Raw genomic sequence first — 16,098 nt, forward strand, 5'->3', positions numbered from 1 at the left:
CCAAATCAACAATAACAACAAAAACAAGTTAGGTGACATGGAAGAAAGAGGAACTTTTATTTTCACAGAAGAAAAGGTTGATTGTGAAACACTTGGCTTTGAGGATGTTTGAGGATGAGCAGGGATATTTACAGGAGGCCTTGGCTGCAGATGGCTTCTGCAGGGAGTTCATGGAAGGGCTCAGCAAAAGAGAGCGAAGGCTCTCACTATCAGCGCATCTTCTGCTCTGGACACCGGCCAGTTCACCAAGACCCACTTTTGTTCCTTGACATTGAGAGTCTGGCACTCTGCTAGCAGTAGTCTTCACAGAAGGGGCAGACCTTTCTGGAAAAAAGAAGAAAACTTTCCATCACTCTTTCCCAAATAGCCCTGGTTGCCCTCCGTCGAAGGAACTTTAGTCATAGTTTGGATCCAATTCAGAAAAGGAATGGGAGACACAGAAGCTTTCTGCAAGAGTATTTCATTAGGGTATGTTGAGCTGTCTGTTTTCCCAGCAGGGCTCTGCAGTTTATTTAAGTTCTTATTAAGGAAAAGACCTGGCATTCTAGCATAACTTGGCCGGCTCTCTCATTTCCACTCAGGACTAAAGGGAGGGGTGGAGCTACAGGACATTTAGGCACGATGCCTGCCTGAATTCAGGCTGTCTCCTGCTCTGTGTCCAGCTTTCATCTGATGTCTTTTGTCTTTCATACTAAAATCTGATCCAGCACCTACATGTGCACGCATAGTTACAAAGGAGACCCTCACCTTGGTGTGAGCCACGGCATCTGTCTTCAGCAATTTATGGGTACTTAAGTCATAAAACTTTCTTAGCCAAGAGGGAGCCCTTTCTCACTATTTCTATGCTGTAAAAGTGGATTCTAGCAATGTTCCAGAATATGCAATCTATGTGTGTATATGTGTACCTAAAACTCTACCACGTTTTGTGCTAATTAATACCTATTATTCTCTTGGTCCTCATTTACTGTTACTCTAGTAAATGATCAAACTCACTCTGCTTGATTTTCTGGTGAACCTCACAAAAGATAATCTACCCGGTCCCTTGAATACAAACTGTACCTCTCCCCAGGGCATTGGATTAGGGCCTCTTTGACAGGTGTGAATGACATCACCAGTTCAAAATGTGCTGCTTTATTTTCCCTTCCTTTACACAACTAGTTATTGTTTTCACATAATTAGCTCAAATGTTGATGCATTTTCCTAATTATTTCAGAAAATTCCTTCTTTCTTAGGACACCGTGTTCACATCCCCACTTGCAGGTCAAGAAACTGAAGGTAAGGGAGAGTCTCAGCAGGGAAACCATACACCCTGGGTTTGCCCGAGACCAACCTGGTTTGTGGTTCTGGAGAGATGTGTGGAGCATCCCTTCACTCTTAGAAGTCCCCAAGTTTGGATAGTAAATGATATGGTCATTCTAAGCCTATGTGACCAGAACCCACCTGAGTGGTGGCAAGCAAGGGTAGCCCCAGTCCACTGCTTTTTTTTTTTTTTTTAATAAATTTTATTCATTTTTGTTTGCGTTGGGTCTTCATTGCTGCGTGCAGTCTATCTCTAGTTGCGGCGAGCGGGGGCTACTGTTCGTTGCGGTGCGTTGGCTTCTCATTGCGGTGGCTTCTCTTGTTGCGGAGCACGAGCTGTAGGCGCGTCGGCTTCAGTAGTTGTGGTGCACAGGCTTAGTTGCTCCGCGGCATGTGGGATCTTCTTGGACCAGGGATCGAACTCGTGTCCCCTGCATTGGGCAGGCGGATCCTTAACCACTGCGTCAGCAGGGAAGCCCAGTTCACTGCTATTTTTATTACACCCCGATGAAACAGAAACACAGAGGGACAGAGGGAGATAACACACACAAGAAAATGAACTCATGGGAATTCCTTGGTGGTCCAGTGGTTAGGGCTCCACGCTTCCACTGCAGGGGGCCCGGGTTTGATCCCTGGTCAGAGAACTAAGATCCCACAAGCCATGTGGCCAAAAAACAAACAAACAACTGCCCCCCCCCCGGCAAAAAAAAGAATTCCTTTGGGTCTCTGTTCACGGGAATCCTGCCTCAGTCCTTCTGTAAGTAGGAACCCTTCTGTGAAGCAAATAATACTTCCCCGTCTCTCATCAACGATTCCATTTTGTACTGCATAACTTTTACACTACGGTTTAGTTTTAAAACACGATACTCATTTAACTGAGAAAAGCAAGATGCAGAGGAGTGTACATTATGTTTCAAAAGAGGGGGGATTTATACACATCTATGAAAAAAATACTGCCAGAGGATATATAAGAAATTAGTGGTTGTCTCTGGCAAGGAAAATTGGGCAGGGGCAGGGCTGGAGAAAAACTTTTTTTTTTTTTTTTTAACTTTCGGTTTATTTATTTATTTGCTTATTTATTTATGGCTGTGTTGGGTCTTCGTTTCTGTGCGAGGGCTTTCTCCAGTTGCGGCAAGCGGGGGCCACTCTTCATCGCGGTGCGCGGGCCTCTCACTATCGCGGCCTCTCTTGTTGTGGAGCACAGGCTCCAGACGCGCAGGCTCAGCAATTGTGGCTCACGGGCCCAGTCGCTCCGCGGCATGTGGGATCCTCCCAGACCAGGGCTCGAACCCGTGTCCCCTGCACCGGCAGGCAGATTCTCAACCACTGCGCCACCAGGGGAGCCCGAGAAAAACTTTTTTAAAATATGTTTTTTAGGGACTTCCTTGGCAGTCCAGTGGTTAAGACTCCCTGCTTCCACTGCAGGGGGCGCAGGTTTGATCCCTGGTCGGGGAACTAAGATCCCGCATGCTGTGTGGTGTGGCCAAAAATTTTTTTTAATATAAAAATAAATAAAAATACATTTTTAAAAAATCTCTTGATGCCCTTCATACCCCCTCCGCAGCCTACTGATGCAACATCAATGCCTAAATTTTGCCCCAGAAACTCAAATTTTTCTTCCTTCTGGCCACCTGCCTGCAGGCCAGCTCTCCCACTCATCCTCCTCCTGGCTCCAGCTGAAGTCTCAGCCTCTGGACTTCTGTCCCTGCCAAGTAGGCTGCCTTGTGGCTTTCAGTCTTACCAGACAAGCTGTTTTAGCTTCTTTCACTTTGGGAGAAAACTAACTGGACACCGTCATTCTCTCCTTAGGGGCTCTTGACACAGGAGGAGAAAATGATTCCCCACCAGAGCTGTATCCACCCTGAACTTCCTAGAGGTATATCACATGCACATGTAAGCACATAACCTCATCCGGAGACCCAGGGTTCAACCATAAGTTTGATTTATAGGACCAGCACAAACATCAAAGCTGACATGCCCTGTGAGGGAAAACACAGAGGCTGTTTGGGAGGATTGGTCTATACTTTGAAATGGAATGGCACATGAAAAAATACTTGTTAAATGTGAAGCTAATCTTTTTAACTACCTTGGATGCTTATTGCCCTATGATACTATTACTAATTATATACCCATTGGCACCTAACTTCCCTGAACCTTCTCATCTATAAAATAAGGTAGTTACACTAAATCAATGGTTTCCAAATGGTGCCCTGTGGCTCCATGGGGGTACCTCAGGGCCCTCCTAAGCTCCTGCAAAACTCCAAGCCTCCACTCCTTTTTCCAACCAGATCAACACAGCTTTCATCCATTTCCAAATTGGGCTGTTATATGTAAGACTCATGAAGAAAAGCTTCCTTTAAATTGAAGACAAAAGTTTGAAAGCCACTGCACTAGGTAACCACTCAATTCCATCCAGCCAAATTCTATGAAGCCACACTCCCTGCCTGCCTGTTTCTCTAGCAGGAACGCAGCAGAAATTCCTCATGTGGGAATTTTACCTGAATAAAGTCCTTGTGTGAACAAGGAGACAGACAACTAATCTGAAGCTATTCACCGGTAGCTGCTGGGTTCAAAAGACGCCTCCCTTGGCCTCAATCATAGCTCCAAAATAACCTGGGAAAGCATAGGAGGTGCCTGCACTCACATCCATCCACAGGGGCACCGCCCAGGGATGCAGCTCACCTGGAGGTGGCGGAAGTGCAGCTGCTCCTGCTGTTACAACCAATCCTCGATTTGCAGGTAAGGAGGAACTGAACATTAGGTAATCAAAAATACCCATTCTAGGTCATCTCCGGGAATCCAGTGTTTTCTTGAGCACTTACAGTTGAATATGTTACTTCCCAACACCACAGAGATCGAGGCACCCCCATTACTGCCACGTCACCAGTGAGGAAAGTGAAGGTTGAAAAGGCAAGATAACTTTCCCGAGTAAACAACAGAACCAGATTTTTTTTAAGTTGTATTCTTAAATTGTGAAATATAACCTCATGGAATAAATCATAAATGTAGACAACAATGCATAATTATAAAGCAAAGCCCTATGTTTGTCACCCAAGTCAAGAAACAAAACACTGCCAGCACCCCAAAATCCACCCTCCCACCCCCACCTTGGGTCCCTTCTTCGTCCTGCTTCACTCCCTCCCCAGAAGTATCAATAAATGCTGTCCTGACTTTTAAAATCAACTCCTTGCTTTTTGTTATAGTTCTACCACCTATAGATGCATGAAGCCAGGACTACTCAGGTCTGTGAAACTCCAAAGTCTATGCTCTTAACCTTGAGATAATGCTTCCTCTTGTTCTATCAGCTGCTGAAAGATGACTTTAAATCTTCCACCAACTATGGATTTGCTTCTCCTTTTAGATCTGTCAATGTCTGCTTTATGTATTTTGAGGCTGTTATTAGATAACTATAAATTTAGAACTATTTTATCTTTTTTTTTTTGGCCACGCTGTGCAGCTGGCGGGATCTTACTTCCCCCACCAGGGATTGAACCCAGGCCACAGCAGTGAAAGCGCCGAGTCCTAACCACTGGACCGCCAGGGAATTCCTTTTTTTTTTTTTCTGGGGGGGCGGGGCCAATAATGATTCTTAAAGTGTTATAGCCTTAAAGTCTCATTTACCTCATATTAATAATGCCCCCAGCTTTCTCTGGGTTACTCTTGCCTGGTATCTTTTTCCATCCTTTTCCTGCCTCAATAGCAGACTTGGAACATCTTTCTACTACATATTTTTGTGCCCTCTTGACCTATTTACAAAGTCATTGATACCTTTTAATTCTGAAACACAAGACTAGGAAAAGAAATAAGGAAAAAATAAGAGAAAACAAGGAGATGTGAGTCTAAGCCCTAAGCCGAGCCTCTGGCCTGACTCACATCTTAGGCAGCTGCATTTCTACATGAAGAAAGACTGCAGCTGGGTTTAGATAAATTACTACAGTTCATCAACATAACACTCACGGATAGGGTGTGCCTAACAGGAGCTGAATTAGAAAGCTGTTTAAGACTCACAGACATAGAGAACAGACTTGTGGATGCCATAGTAGGGGTGGGGGGTGGGTAGGTAGGGATGGGTTGGGAGTTTGGGATGAGCAGATGCAAACTATTATATATAGAATGGATAAACAACAAGGTCCTACTGTACAGCACAGGGAACTATATTCAATATCTTGTGATAAACCATAATGGAAAAATTATGAAAAAGAATGTATATATATGTATAGCTCAATCACTCTACTGTACAGCAGAAATTAACACAACATTGTATATATCAACTAAACTTCAATAAAATAAATTAAAAAAAATAAAGCTGTTTATTCACAAAGACACTGATCACATAAGCACACTGGAATATACCGTATAAATTCATATCCATCATGTAAATATACATGGTACCACAATCATTTCAAGTCAAACTATTTTATTGTCCAAGAGACTCCTTCTGTGGTCACAGGAGGCCGGCTGTCAACGGACAACCAGGGAGGCACCCGAGCCCTCACTCCTCTGCACTCTGCGTGCTGACGTAGTCCTGGAGAAGCGCCTGCACCTCTGCCCGACGGCTCATCTTGGTGGCCTTGCCCTGAAAGCGGCCTTTCTTCCCCGCTCCCTTGCCTTCCAGCACCTCAGCCACCCTGGGGAGCAGAGAGACAGTCAGGGAGGGGGTCTTTGAGGGAAAAGTCACAGGAAAACCAAGGGCAGCCCTGAGGCTTTCCCCTTGGGCTGGGGGGAGAGAAAAAGTAAATGGCTTCTAGAAATACTTGTACATGTGCACAAAGATATGGGTACCATGTTTATTTAACAGCGAATAACTGGGGGCTTCCCTGGTGGCACACTGATTAAGAATCTGCCTGCCAATGCAGGGGACACAGGTTCGAGCCCTGGTACGGGAAGATCCCACATGCCGCAGAGCAACTAAGCCCGTGCGCCACAACTACTGAGCCTGTGCTCTAGAGCCCACAGGCCACAACTACTGAGCCTGCACGCCTAGAGCCCGTGCTCCACAACAAGAGAAGCCACCGCAATGAGAAGGCTGCGCACCGCAACAAAGAGTAGCCCCGGCTCGCCGCAACTAGAGAAAGCCCACGCGCAGCAACGTAGACCCAACACAGCTAAAAATAAATTAATTAATGATTATTAAAAAAAAAAAAAAGAGTGAATAACTGGAAACAATAGAAGTGTCTAGAAACGGGCTAAATTATGGCAACTTCCAAGGAGCAGGACGAGCGTAATTAGGAGTAAAGAGCTGTAGACACAAAGGCCTGTGGGAACAGCAGGGAAGCAACTGGGGCTGAGCGAGAAAGCTGGGCCTATGGCACTGGCCGGTCCTGTGCTGTCTGAAGAGGCAGCCCCCGCTCACGTCCTCGTAGATACTAACCTGCAGGAACGTGAGTCCAGTGTTGCAAGAGTGTGCCTTTTTTTCTTCCTTTTTTGAGAAAAGCTAGAACTCTCTATTTTTAAGTAAAAATCTCCTAATTTTAAAATGTAGCAACTAATTTTGAAAATTTAAAGTAGTACACAGGCCAAACCAGTCTATAGGCCACAGCTGGCTGCCTGTCAGGAACCTCTGCTCTAAATACTTCTGTTTTCCTTCAGTGTTTTACAATGAACACATATTCATCAGAGCCAATCAGGACTTCAAAAACCCTAAATACCAGAAAGAATATGGGGCACTCCACCTCCATATCTAATTTAAAATAAGAAAATATAAACAATATAAGAGTAAAAAAGTCCAACACAATTCTAATTTTTCTATAATAACTACATCAATACCTTTTTTGATTCAGTTTCAAAACCCTAATTTTTTTCCCCAAGTTTGTCTGTGCCTCTGCTTTGCTGATGGCTTAAGCAGGTGCTTCATCTGCCTAGTGAGAATCCAGCACCTGTGTTCATGTATCACTTATGAATCTCAATCTCTAAAAGAAAACACACAAAGCATGTGAGATTTGGAGCCGAAAGTCCTGGGCTCGAGTCTCAGTTCTGCCACTTTAACCATGAGATCTCAGGCACACAATGTGCTGTCCCTCATCTGTAAAACTGGGAATGATGGTGGTGATCATTATTTCTGCTCAGGCAACATCACATGGCTGTGATGTGAATGAAAATGAGATGCAGGGGCTTCCCTGGTGGCGCAGTAGTTAAGAATCTGCCTGCCAATGCAGGGGACGCGGGTTCGTGCCCCGGTCCAGGAAGATCTCACATGCCGCCGAGTGGCTAGGCCCGTGAGCCACAACTACTGAGCCTGCGCGTCTGGAGCCTGTGCTCCAAGGTCCGCGAACTGCAATGAAGAGTGGCCCCCGCTCGCCGCAACTGGAGAAAGCCCTCGCACAGAAACAAAGACCCAACACAGCCAAAAATAAATAAATAAATAAATAAATTTATTTTTAAAAAAAAGTGAGATGCAGATGTGGTGGCCCTTTGCATCCGACAAGGGTGCTATTAGTAGGTTAGGCTTACAGGTTCTTCCACCCGTGCAAAGCAGTCCACGGAAGATTACCTGGGCGCCAGGGTCTCCACAGCCTCAGCTGGCCCTGCCAGTAAGAAGAGTCCAGCACCTTTCTCTTCGCCCACAGTTAAGAACAGGAGGGTCTCCTAGGATGGAAGACAAGAAGATGAGCCCTGACACTTAAAAGACGTGCAGTCAATCCCCCCTAAACTGCACTCTCTTCAGTCTCAAGAACAGACTTTTATCATATTGCAATATATAAAGATACCAAATCAACAGTGTACACCTTATACAATATTACATACCAATTATATCTCAATTAAAAGAAAAACAGGTTTTCCCTCCTAAACCACAAGTGATGTTCCTGATGAATGTAAGGCAGCCCCTCCACCCTGGGGCCCACTAGGGACAAGAAACTTTGAGAGTGGCTACAGGAACTTAGGTTGAATATTAAGAAGGGGGCAGAAGGCTGCTGACCATGACCAAGCATAAGATGCCTTTCATGATCTGACTCCCGCCAAACTTTGCAGCCTGGTCACCCCACTCCCCCACCGCCCCTTGCACCCTGTGTCTGCTATCCCCGAAACCTCCGTGTTTCCCTCTGCCTGGCCATCTCGGCTCCCCTGTCTGCCGATGACCGATGACCGCTAAGCAGTCTTCTAGGCCCCTCCCCTGAAGCCTCCCCCGCCTTTCAGGGAATGCGCTCCTCTGCCTCTAGCACTGACCACCCTAAATTATAAATGTCGGCATACACGGTTGTCTCCCAGACTCAAGAGTGAGCTCCTTGAGAATCAGTACTCTCTACACAGAAATAAGAAGAGAGATACACACACGCTGCTTGGCCCAGAGCAAATATTCCCAAAAGTGTTTCCAGAGTGAATGCAAAAGAGAGACCTGGAAACCACTAAGCTCTGGTCAGGACCGGGACGGGTGGCTGAAGCCAGAAGCAAAGGAAAACTGAAGGGATGGCCTTTGAAGGAACTAGCCAACCCCCGTATTTCTGAAATCAGCCCTCAGCACATATAAACGTGGGTGGCATGGAAGAGTTCCAGTTCTGATAAAAGGAGCTCTGAAGCTGGTAAATGTCACAGCCCCAGAAACGTCAATACCATTGACCGGGCTTGGCACGTAAAACAGAGCCTGGCTCAGAGTCAGTGCTGAGAAAATAGCGTTGAATGAATTTCTGTTCCCTGTTCTTCATGTGTTCATGCGGAGGGACCTCGGCTAACCTGACGCCCCTCATTAGGTCTCCACCCGGGGCGGGCAGAGAACCTCATGCTCCTCTTACCTCTGACCCAATCTCATTGGCGATGATATTCATGAACTCAGAATCACCCTCCTTCCTAAAACAAAGGGCAAAGACATCAGATCCAAGTTGCAAGGGGAGCTAGGAAACTGCAGGAAGCCCAGCTCCTCCTCGTGAGGCTGGCCACACTGCTGCCTTTTGTGCAAAGTCCCAGAGAAAGAGAGTGCTGAGGGCCAGCCTGGCATCTTGCTAAGCCTCGGCACGTTATAACAAGTTCTGCGTTTGTTTCTGTCTCCCTTAAACAGGATTCACCCGGGTAAGTGGAGACCTGTTAGATGGCAAAGGAGATGAGGGAAGCCTCTAATGAAAGTTATAGTGAAGATGTTTATATCAAACCCAGGAAATCTGCAAGGCAACACACTTCTTCGGGTCTTCTCAGCCTTAAGAACGCCAGGGGCGACCCGCCTCCCACTCTGCACTGCGTACAGGGGAGAGGCTGAGCCCTAAGCCTAGCACCCCTGGCCTCACCTGTGTAATGTGACCACACCTCCCCAGTCTGGGCTGTTCCTGAGGCTGTGGGCAATGTGCACAGCCAGGTCTCTGAGCAGATTCAGGTTGTTCTGAAAAGGATGCCATAACTCAGTTGACAGGTGGGGAAAGGGTAACCAGAGAGAGCACCATCTCTCCACCCCTCCCCTCCCCACTCACTGCCCACTAACATGCTGCACATCCAGTTAGGTGGAGGGGCTGAGTCTGGGGAGCCTATTCCAGGCAGAGCCCACACCCTCGCCACCCTCTCTGGATAAATCACCTTCTGCAGGAGCTTGCTGGAGTTCTGTAGCTTTTTCACTGCTTCCACGTGATCCTCCGCTCCACACCTGCAAGAGAAAGGTTCGTGGATGTCTGCCCAGTTTTCCAACTGCTTTTGGTGTCAGGCATAAATCAATGGCGCCCTTCTTGATGGGACCCAGGGACATTCCAAGGAAGCCTCAGGCTGTTGGGGAAGAGGATGTAAAGGAAGAAACCATTCTGTGTGCATCGGATTGACTATCCAAAGCACTTTAGCATTTATGCCTGCATCCTACCCCTAAAGATAAAGTATTCTGTCTGCCGTACAGGTGGGAAGGCTAAGCTCCGGGCTGCCCAGGCGCTGAGAAAACGAGGCAGTGGAAGGGGGCGTACTTCAGCAGAGTTGTCAGTGCTTTCTCAGTGCTGTGACTCTTCTCCATCCACTTCAGCACCCGGTTCCCAGCCAGAAAGGTCACGTTGGTTTTGTTCTTTTTCCCCTTCTCAGAGCCCAGGATTTTAATGACCTACATGAGGCAAGGAAGTAACACACACACACACACACACACACACACACACGCACACGCACACGCACACGCACACACACACACACACCGCAGCAGGTGTTGGACCCAAGGGCAGGAGAGATCAAGACCTCCCCCCTGGCTCGGAAGCAACACGGAATGATTTCACTCAGGACCCCTCAGGTGTCCCCCTCTACCACTCCCAGCCCTGCTGTGATCCCCGACCTCCGACACCCTCTCTCCCACCCACTCAAGAGCCCTTCCTCACCTACCTGAAGGTCACTGAGATTGCTCACATGGGTCCCACAGCACATGTTGGAATCAACGCTCTTGATGGTAACAACTCGAATAGGCCCAGCATGATCATCCGGCAAACCCCGGCCCCTCACCTGGAACGCAAGGGAGGGAGGAGGGCTCTCTGAATTTTGATGAGGAGCCCTTGGAGGGCCACTCTACAGAAGCCACCCTGCTGGCTCTCCCCTCACCTGCTCCACACCGGGATCATCCAGGCTCAGTTCTCGCACATACACAGGCAGCCGATCTCTGATTTTTTCATTGACACTCTGCTCAATGGCAGCTACTTGCTCCGCAGTCACAGAGGGGCTGTCCAGCTCGATGACACTCCGGAGTCGCCCTAACTCCCTGCAAGAAGTAGTAGAGTGGTCACAGGATGCTGATGGGGACAATTAACAATAGAAAGAAGTTTATCGTTTACAAAGCATGTTCATGTAAATGCTGTTATTTAATCCTCACAAAAATGGCACAAAGTAGGGACTGTCATTTCCACTTTACAGGTGAGGGGTGATAAGGAACATGATCAAGGTCATGCAAGGGATTCACCCCCTAGGTCACTGAGCTCCAAAGTCCATGTTCTTTTTTAAGCAAAGGGAGATGTTTCTCAGGGAAAACACAAAGTCATCCACCACCCCATCTTCGAGGGGAACAGGTGAGCACAATGGATTTTTATCCTCCTACCCCTGACTCACTACTAGGAAAGGAGCCAGCAGTCAGGGACCCATGCCTGACAGTTAGGCTTATGCCTCTTGCTCACCATGATGTTGTCTTCAGCCCAAACAGATGATCAGCAACCGCAGTGATGAGATGCTGCCCTGAGCAGAAAGAGGAGGAGATGGGAGAAGTGAGAAGTGATCATGAGTGACACGATCCCAATGTCAATGTCATCACAGAAATTCTCCTGCTGAAGACTTGCCTGGCACTGGGTAATACTCTTGAGAGATACTTTATTGAAAATCCTCAGAATTCTGCAAGAGGTTTTATGATGCCATTTCTTGAATGAGGAAACCAAGGTCTAGAGAAATCAAATAACTTGCCAAGGCAACAGTAGCTCGTCAGAGGCAGGATTTGAACTCGAGTTCTAATTGTGCCAGATTCATTCACTCAACAAAAATTTATCAAGTGCCTACCACGTGCAAGGCACGGGGCTTGGCACTAGAGATATAGTGCTATCCCTGATCGATGACAGCGAGGAGGAGGAGGAGGAGAAGGAATCAACTGTGAAGGCAAAGGGAACAAGACAGCCAAAGGCCTTGAAGGAGGAAAGAAGCAGGATGTGTTCAAGGAATGGAGAGAAGGCCAGCATGGCCAGGATGCAGAGAGCGGGAGGCAGGAGCACCAGGTGAGGCTGGAGCGGTAGATGAGCGCCAGCCCAGGCAGGCCTTGTGCCCCATGGCGAGACGTTTGGCTTCATCATGAGCTACAGGTAGCCTTTGAAAAGCTTTCAAGCAGGGGAGTGGCCTGATCAGACTTTCATTTTTAAAAAATATTCTGGCTGCTTTGTGGAGAATGGGTTGCAAAGAGACAAGAATGAACATGGGGAGACGAGCCGGGATGCTATTACAGAGGGCTGGGGAGAGACAATGAGAGCTGACTGTGTTGACAGTGGAAGCAGATAGAGAAGTATTTAGAAAATAAACCGACATGACTCAGATTGACTGGCTACCCCTAAAGAAGTGTCTGAACTGACTTCCAGGATTTGAGCAACTGGGTGGATGCCGATGCCATGCACTGAACACAGTGAAGGCGAAGAGGAGACCAGATCTGGGGGAGGGGGTGGCTTTTTAATTCCATTCTGGACATTTTGAGTTTAAGAAGGCTATGAGACATATACAGATATAGATATCAAGTGGGAAGTTAGTAATACTTAAATCCAGCAGTTATTCTAATACTTTTACTTTAACTGCTCATTTTGCTTTTATAACATTTATCACATCTTGCCTGAACTGGAGCTGATTCTGAATATGTCTGTCTCTTCCAAAAGGTTAACTCCTAGAGGACCCAAAGCACGTCTCAAACATCTGTGACATTCCCACACGCAGCAACTGCCCCATCCCACCCCACCTACCTGAATGCTGCTGCATGTGGTCAAACCTCCGTTCCCAGTCCACCCGGACCTGTACCTCAGTCCCAGGGGTCAGAGGTGTCTGGGTGAAATGATCAGCCTGGGCGCCCCGGCGGGTCACTCTCAGCACAGAGATGTCATTGATTGTACCACGGTCGTCAGGCTGGGGAAAGAAGTAAAAATAATCGGTGGTAGCAGGCAGGGCTCACCCTAACTCCTGGATACAAAGACCCTCTAGCAAAAGTTTGGGAGAAACACACCCAGAATTTGAGATTCCCTAAGGGAGAAGAAGCAATGCCAAGTGAGGTGGTCCACTTTGTTCATGAGGGGACTCTATCCTCTTCACTTGGAACACCTTTTGTTCTTCAGAACAAAATAACAAACTGAATACAAAAATTGTAACTACAGCATAAAATAGATAACTAATGAGAACCTACAGTATAGCACATGGAACTCGAAAATAAAAAAATTTGAAAAAAAAAATGTAACTACAGCAACGAAAATTTTAGTAAAACCCAAAGAAACTTAATTCTCACTCTCATTGCCTTGGATTAGATTTTTATCTTTCAATAGTTTCCAAACTGACCTGAATTTTTCTCCCTTCTTCCACTCTAGCTTCTACACTGCTACTAGAATTAAATTCAAAATTATTCATTAAAAATATCAAATATTACAAAATATCAACTGCTTACAAGACACTGTGCCTACGCAAGAATACAATGTAAATAAGACACGGTCCCTCATGGAACTGAAAAGTCTGGAGAAGAACAGAGACATGCTAACATGCAACTGCAATATGATCTACAACATGCCATAGTTCAAAAAAGTACATTGTTTTAGAGGAGCTCAAAGAAAAGGAACCTAACAGTCGTGGGGAATCAGGGAAGACTTCCTGGAAGAGGTGATATATAAAATGAGACCTGCTATGGATACCTGAGGGCACAGGTTTTCCTCCAGCAGATCAGAAAAGCTCCATGCTGGGAAATATTGGAAGTTTCTCACAATCAAGTTTACTGAATATGTTCTCTCACATCATTTCTTTGCCTAAGTACTTCCATGGCTCACCACAGCTTCCTGAATGAAATCCACACACCTTAACACATCCTTCAAGGCCCTCTGAACTGGCCCCCACTTACCTTTCCAAAGCCATCTCCAGCCTGTCATCAACACACACCAGAGACTCCAACTATATGGGACTATTTTGCAGTTAACTAGACTTGTCAGATTCTTACAGGCTTCCCTGCCTTTGTGCTATTCTTTCGGCTGGGAAAGCCTCTCCCACAATGCCCACCTTTGGTGTTATTATTCTCCTTTCCCATGTTCTCATTGGACCTTGCCCCTACCCCATCACAGCACTGATAAATCTGCCCTCTGTTGTGCTCCTTCAGGGGAAACTTTTTCAGTCCATGCCAAACACCCTAATCGAATTCCTACCTCAGGTCCTTTGCACTTATTCTCCCTCCCCGGAATACTCCCCACCCCCCACCAGCACCACTAGATAATGGCAATGGCTTACCCCCTCACCTCACTTAGTTCTCGACTGAAATAACTTGCCCCCTACCTAGGAGGCCATCCCATCACTCTCTTTCCCTCGACCTTTAATTTTCTTTATAGCATTTATCATACCGGCATACTACTTATCTATTCACCATTTTGTCTATTTTCTCCAATAAATATTCTACGCATGCAGAGACACTTTCTTGTTCAGCTTTTATCCTTAGAGCTTGAATTAGTACCTAGCATTTGTTACGGACAGATAACTATTTGTTGATAAATACCTGCTGAATGAACAAATGAACTGAATTGAACTAATTTCCATCTGTATTCATTACAGCTGGGACTGAGGACCAGGAGAGCATTTCCGACCTGCTCAGAAAGAATTAGGGGCTTCCTGGGAAGGGGGAGGAGGAAAGGGGAAGGGACGGGCCTGGTACCTGTCCCCCGCCCTCGGGGAAAAGCAGCGTGTCTTCCAGCACCACGTGGAAACCGCTCAGCACTTCCTTCTTGCCGTTGCTTCCTTCGGTCTGCAGCTCCGCGGGACTGCAGGAGACCACGGTGGTGGTGAACTGGGTAGAGAGGGATGCGAGAGTAAGCCCCGACCCCAACCCTCAGCGCACCGGGACTGAATCCAGCTCGGTGCCCCCTCCACGCGGCGCCCTCTTCCCCGCACCGCCACACCCGCTCGGAGCATCAGGTTTCCCGCCCGCCGGCCGCACCTCCCTGGCGTAGCTGTCCCGCTGACACCGGAACGCCATCGCTGCTCGCCCAGGACGCTGTTAACCTTGCACACTGAAACGCCTGGCGCCGGACGGAGAACGAAGCGGGACAATCTTCATTCCGGGCGCGTCTCTGCGCAGAAGCAAAAGGGCAAAGAACGGGGTGTGGTTTGGGCAAATTTATTGAAAACGCGAAGTGCAGGCGCTCAGGGTTGTTGAGGGACTATTTTAAGACTTTGAAGAAAACCAGAAGACAAGACAGAACAAAACTGCGGCCTGAACTTGTCATAGCACTTTGTTTGGCCCCGTTGGACCCCAGGGATGTACGTAATTCGGCCCCGCGGAAGCCCGCCTGATCGAAGTGGGGATGGTACTGGCTTGGATAGACAGCAACGCCGCCCAATGGAAATGTAATGCAAGCCACATATGTTAATTTTTCTTTAAAGCTCTTTTTTTTTTTTTTAATTAATTATTTATTTGGTTGCACTCGGTCTTAGTTGCGGCAGGCGGCCTCCTTAGCTGTGGCATGCGAACTCTTAGTTGCAGCATGCGTGTGGGATCTAGTTCCCTGACAAGGGATCGAACCCGGCCCCCTGCATTGGGAGCACTAGGATCTTATCCACTGCGCCACCAGGGAAGTCCCTTAATAATGTTTTTATTTAAATCACCATATCCAAAATATTATTTCATCATGTAATGTGTATTTTAAAATAAGTATTTTTCCCCCCCGTACAAGATTTTCGAAACCTGGTATGTATTTTACACTTACAGCACATCTCAGTTCGGACTAGCAACATTTCAAGTACTCAATAATCACGTGTGACCATTGCTACGGGACTGGACAGTGCAAATAAAGAGGTTAACAGAAGTTAACAGAAGTTTAACTGCAATCGGTGCCTTAAAACGTTAAATGGATTAAAAGTTAAGATTAACTTTCTGCTCTTTTAAATCAAGTAATAAAAAGCTTGAAGTTCCCAGATGTTTCAGAATTTAGGGTTTTTCTGATTTTAGGCAGTAATGCAGACCATACCCATGTGTTACGTAATGTGTTCCATTTGGAACTCTGGAGCAACTCCATGTGATCAAACGTATTAATATTTATGCTGAGAAATAAATACGCTAAATGGAATAAACAAAGACTATAAATAGCCTCACATCATTTTAGGTCATGTTTTGCTGCCGGATGAGTTTTGGTGTTAATTTTTTTTTTTTAAGTCAGTTTTTAGAAA

General features: G+C 46.7%; 1 protein-coding gene across 1 annotated transcript; it reads right to left on the minus strand.

Moving 5' to 3' along the window:
* Nucleotides 1-5,586: 5,586 nt before the first annotated feature.
* Nucleotides 5,587-15,490, minus strand: AARSD1 (alanyl-tRNA synthetase domain containing 1). Its single transcript, XM_082440818.1, has 12 exons — nt 14,870-15,490; nt 14,588-14,719; nt 12,657-12,816; nt 11,346-11,403; nt 10,780-10,936; nt 10,567-10,683; nt 10,167-10,297; nt 9,796-9,862; nt 9,513-9,604; nt 9,027-9,081; nt 7,790-7,884; nt 5,587-5,927 (listed from the first exon to the last, which is right to left on the minus strand). Exons 1-12 carry the CDS (start codon nt 14,906-14,908, stop codon nt 5,792-5,794), a joined length of 1,239 nt encoding a protein of 412 aa, XP_082296944.1. The 5' UTR covers nt 14,909-15,490; the 3' UTR covers nt 5,587-5,791.
* Between the last annotated feature and the right edge of the window lie 608 nt (nt 15,491-16,098).

This window comes from Balaenoptera physalus, assembly GCF_965194825.1.
Source record: "Balaenoptera physalus genome assembly, chromosome: 20".
NCBI classification, from domain to species: domain Eukaryota; kingdom Metazoa; phylum Chordata; class Mammalia; order Artiodactyla; family Balaenopteridae; genus Balaenoptera; species Balaenoptera physalus.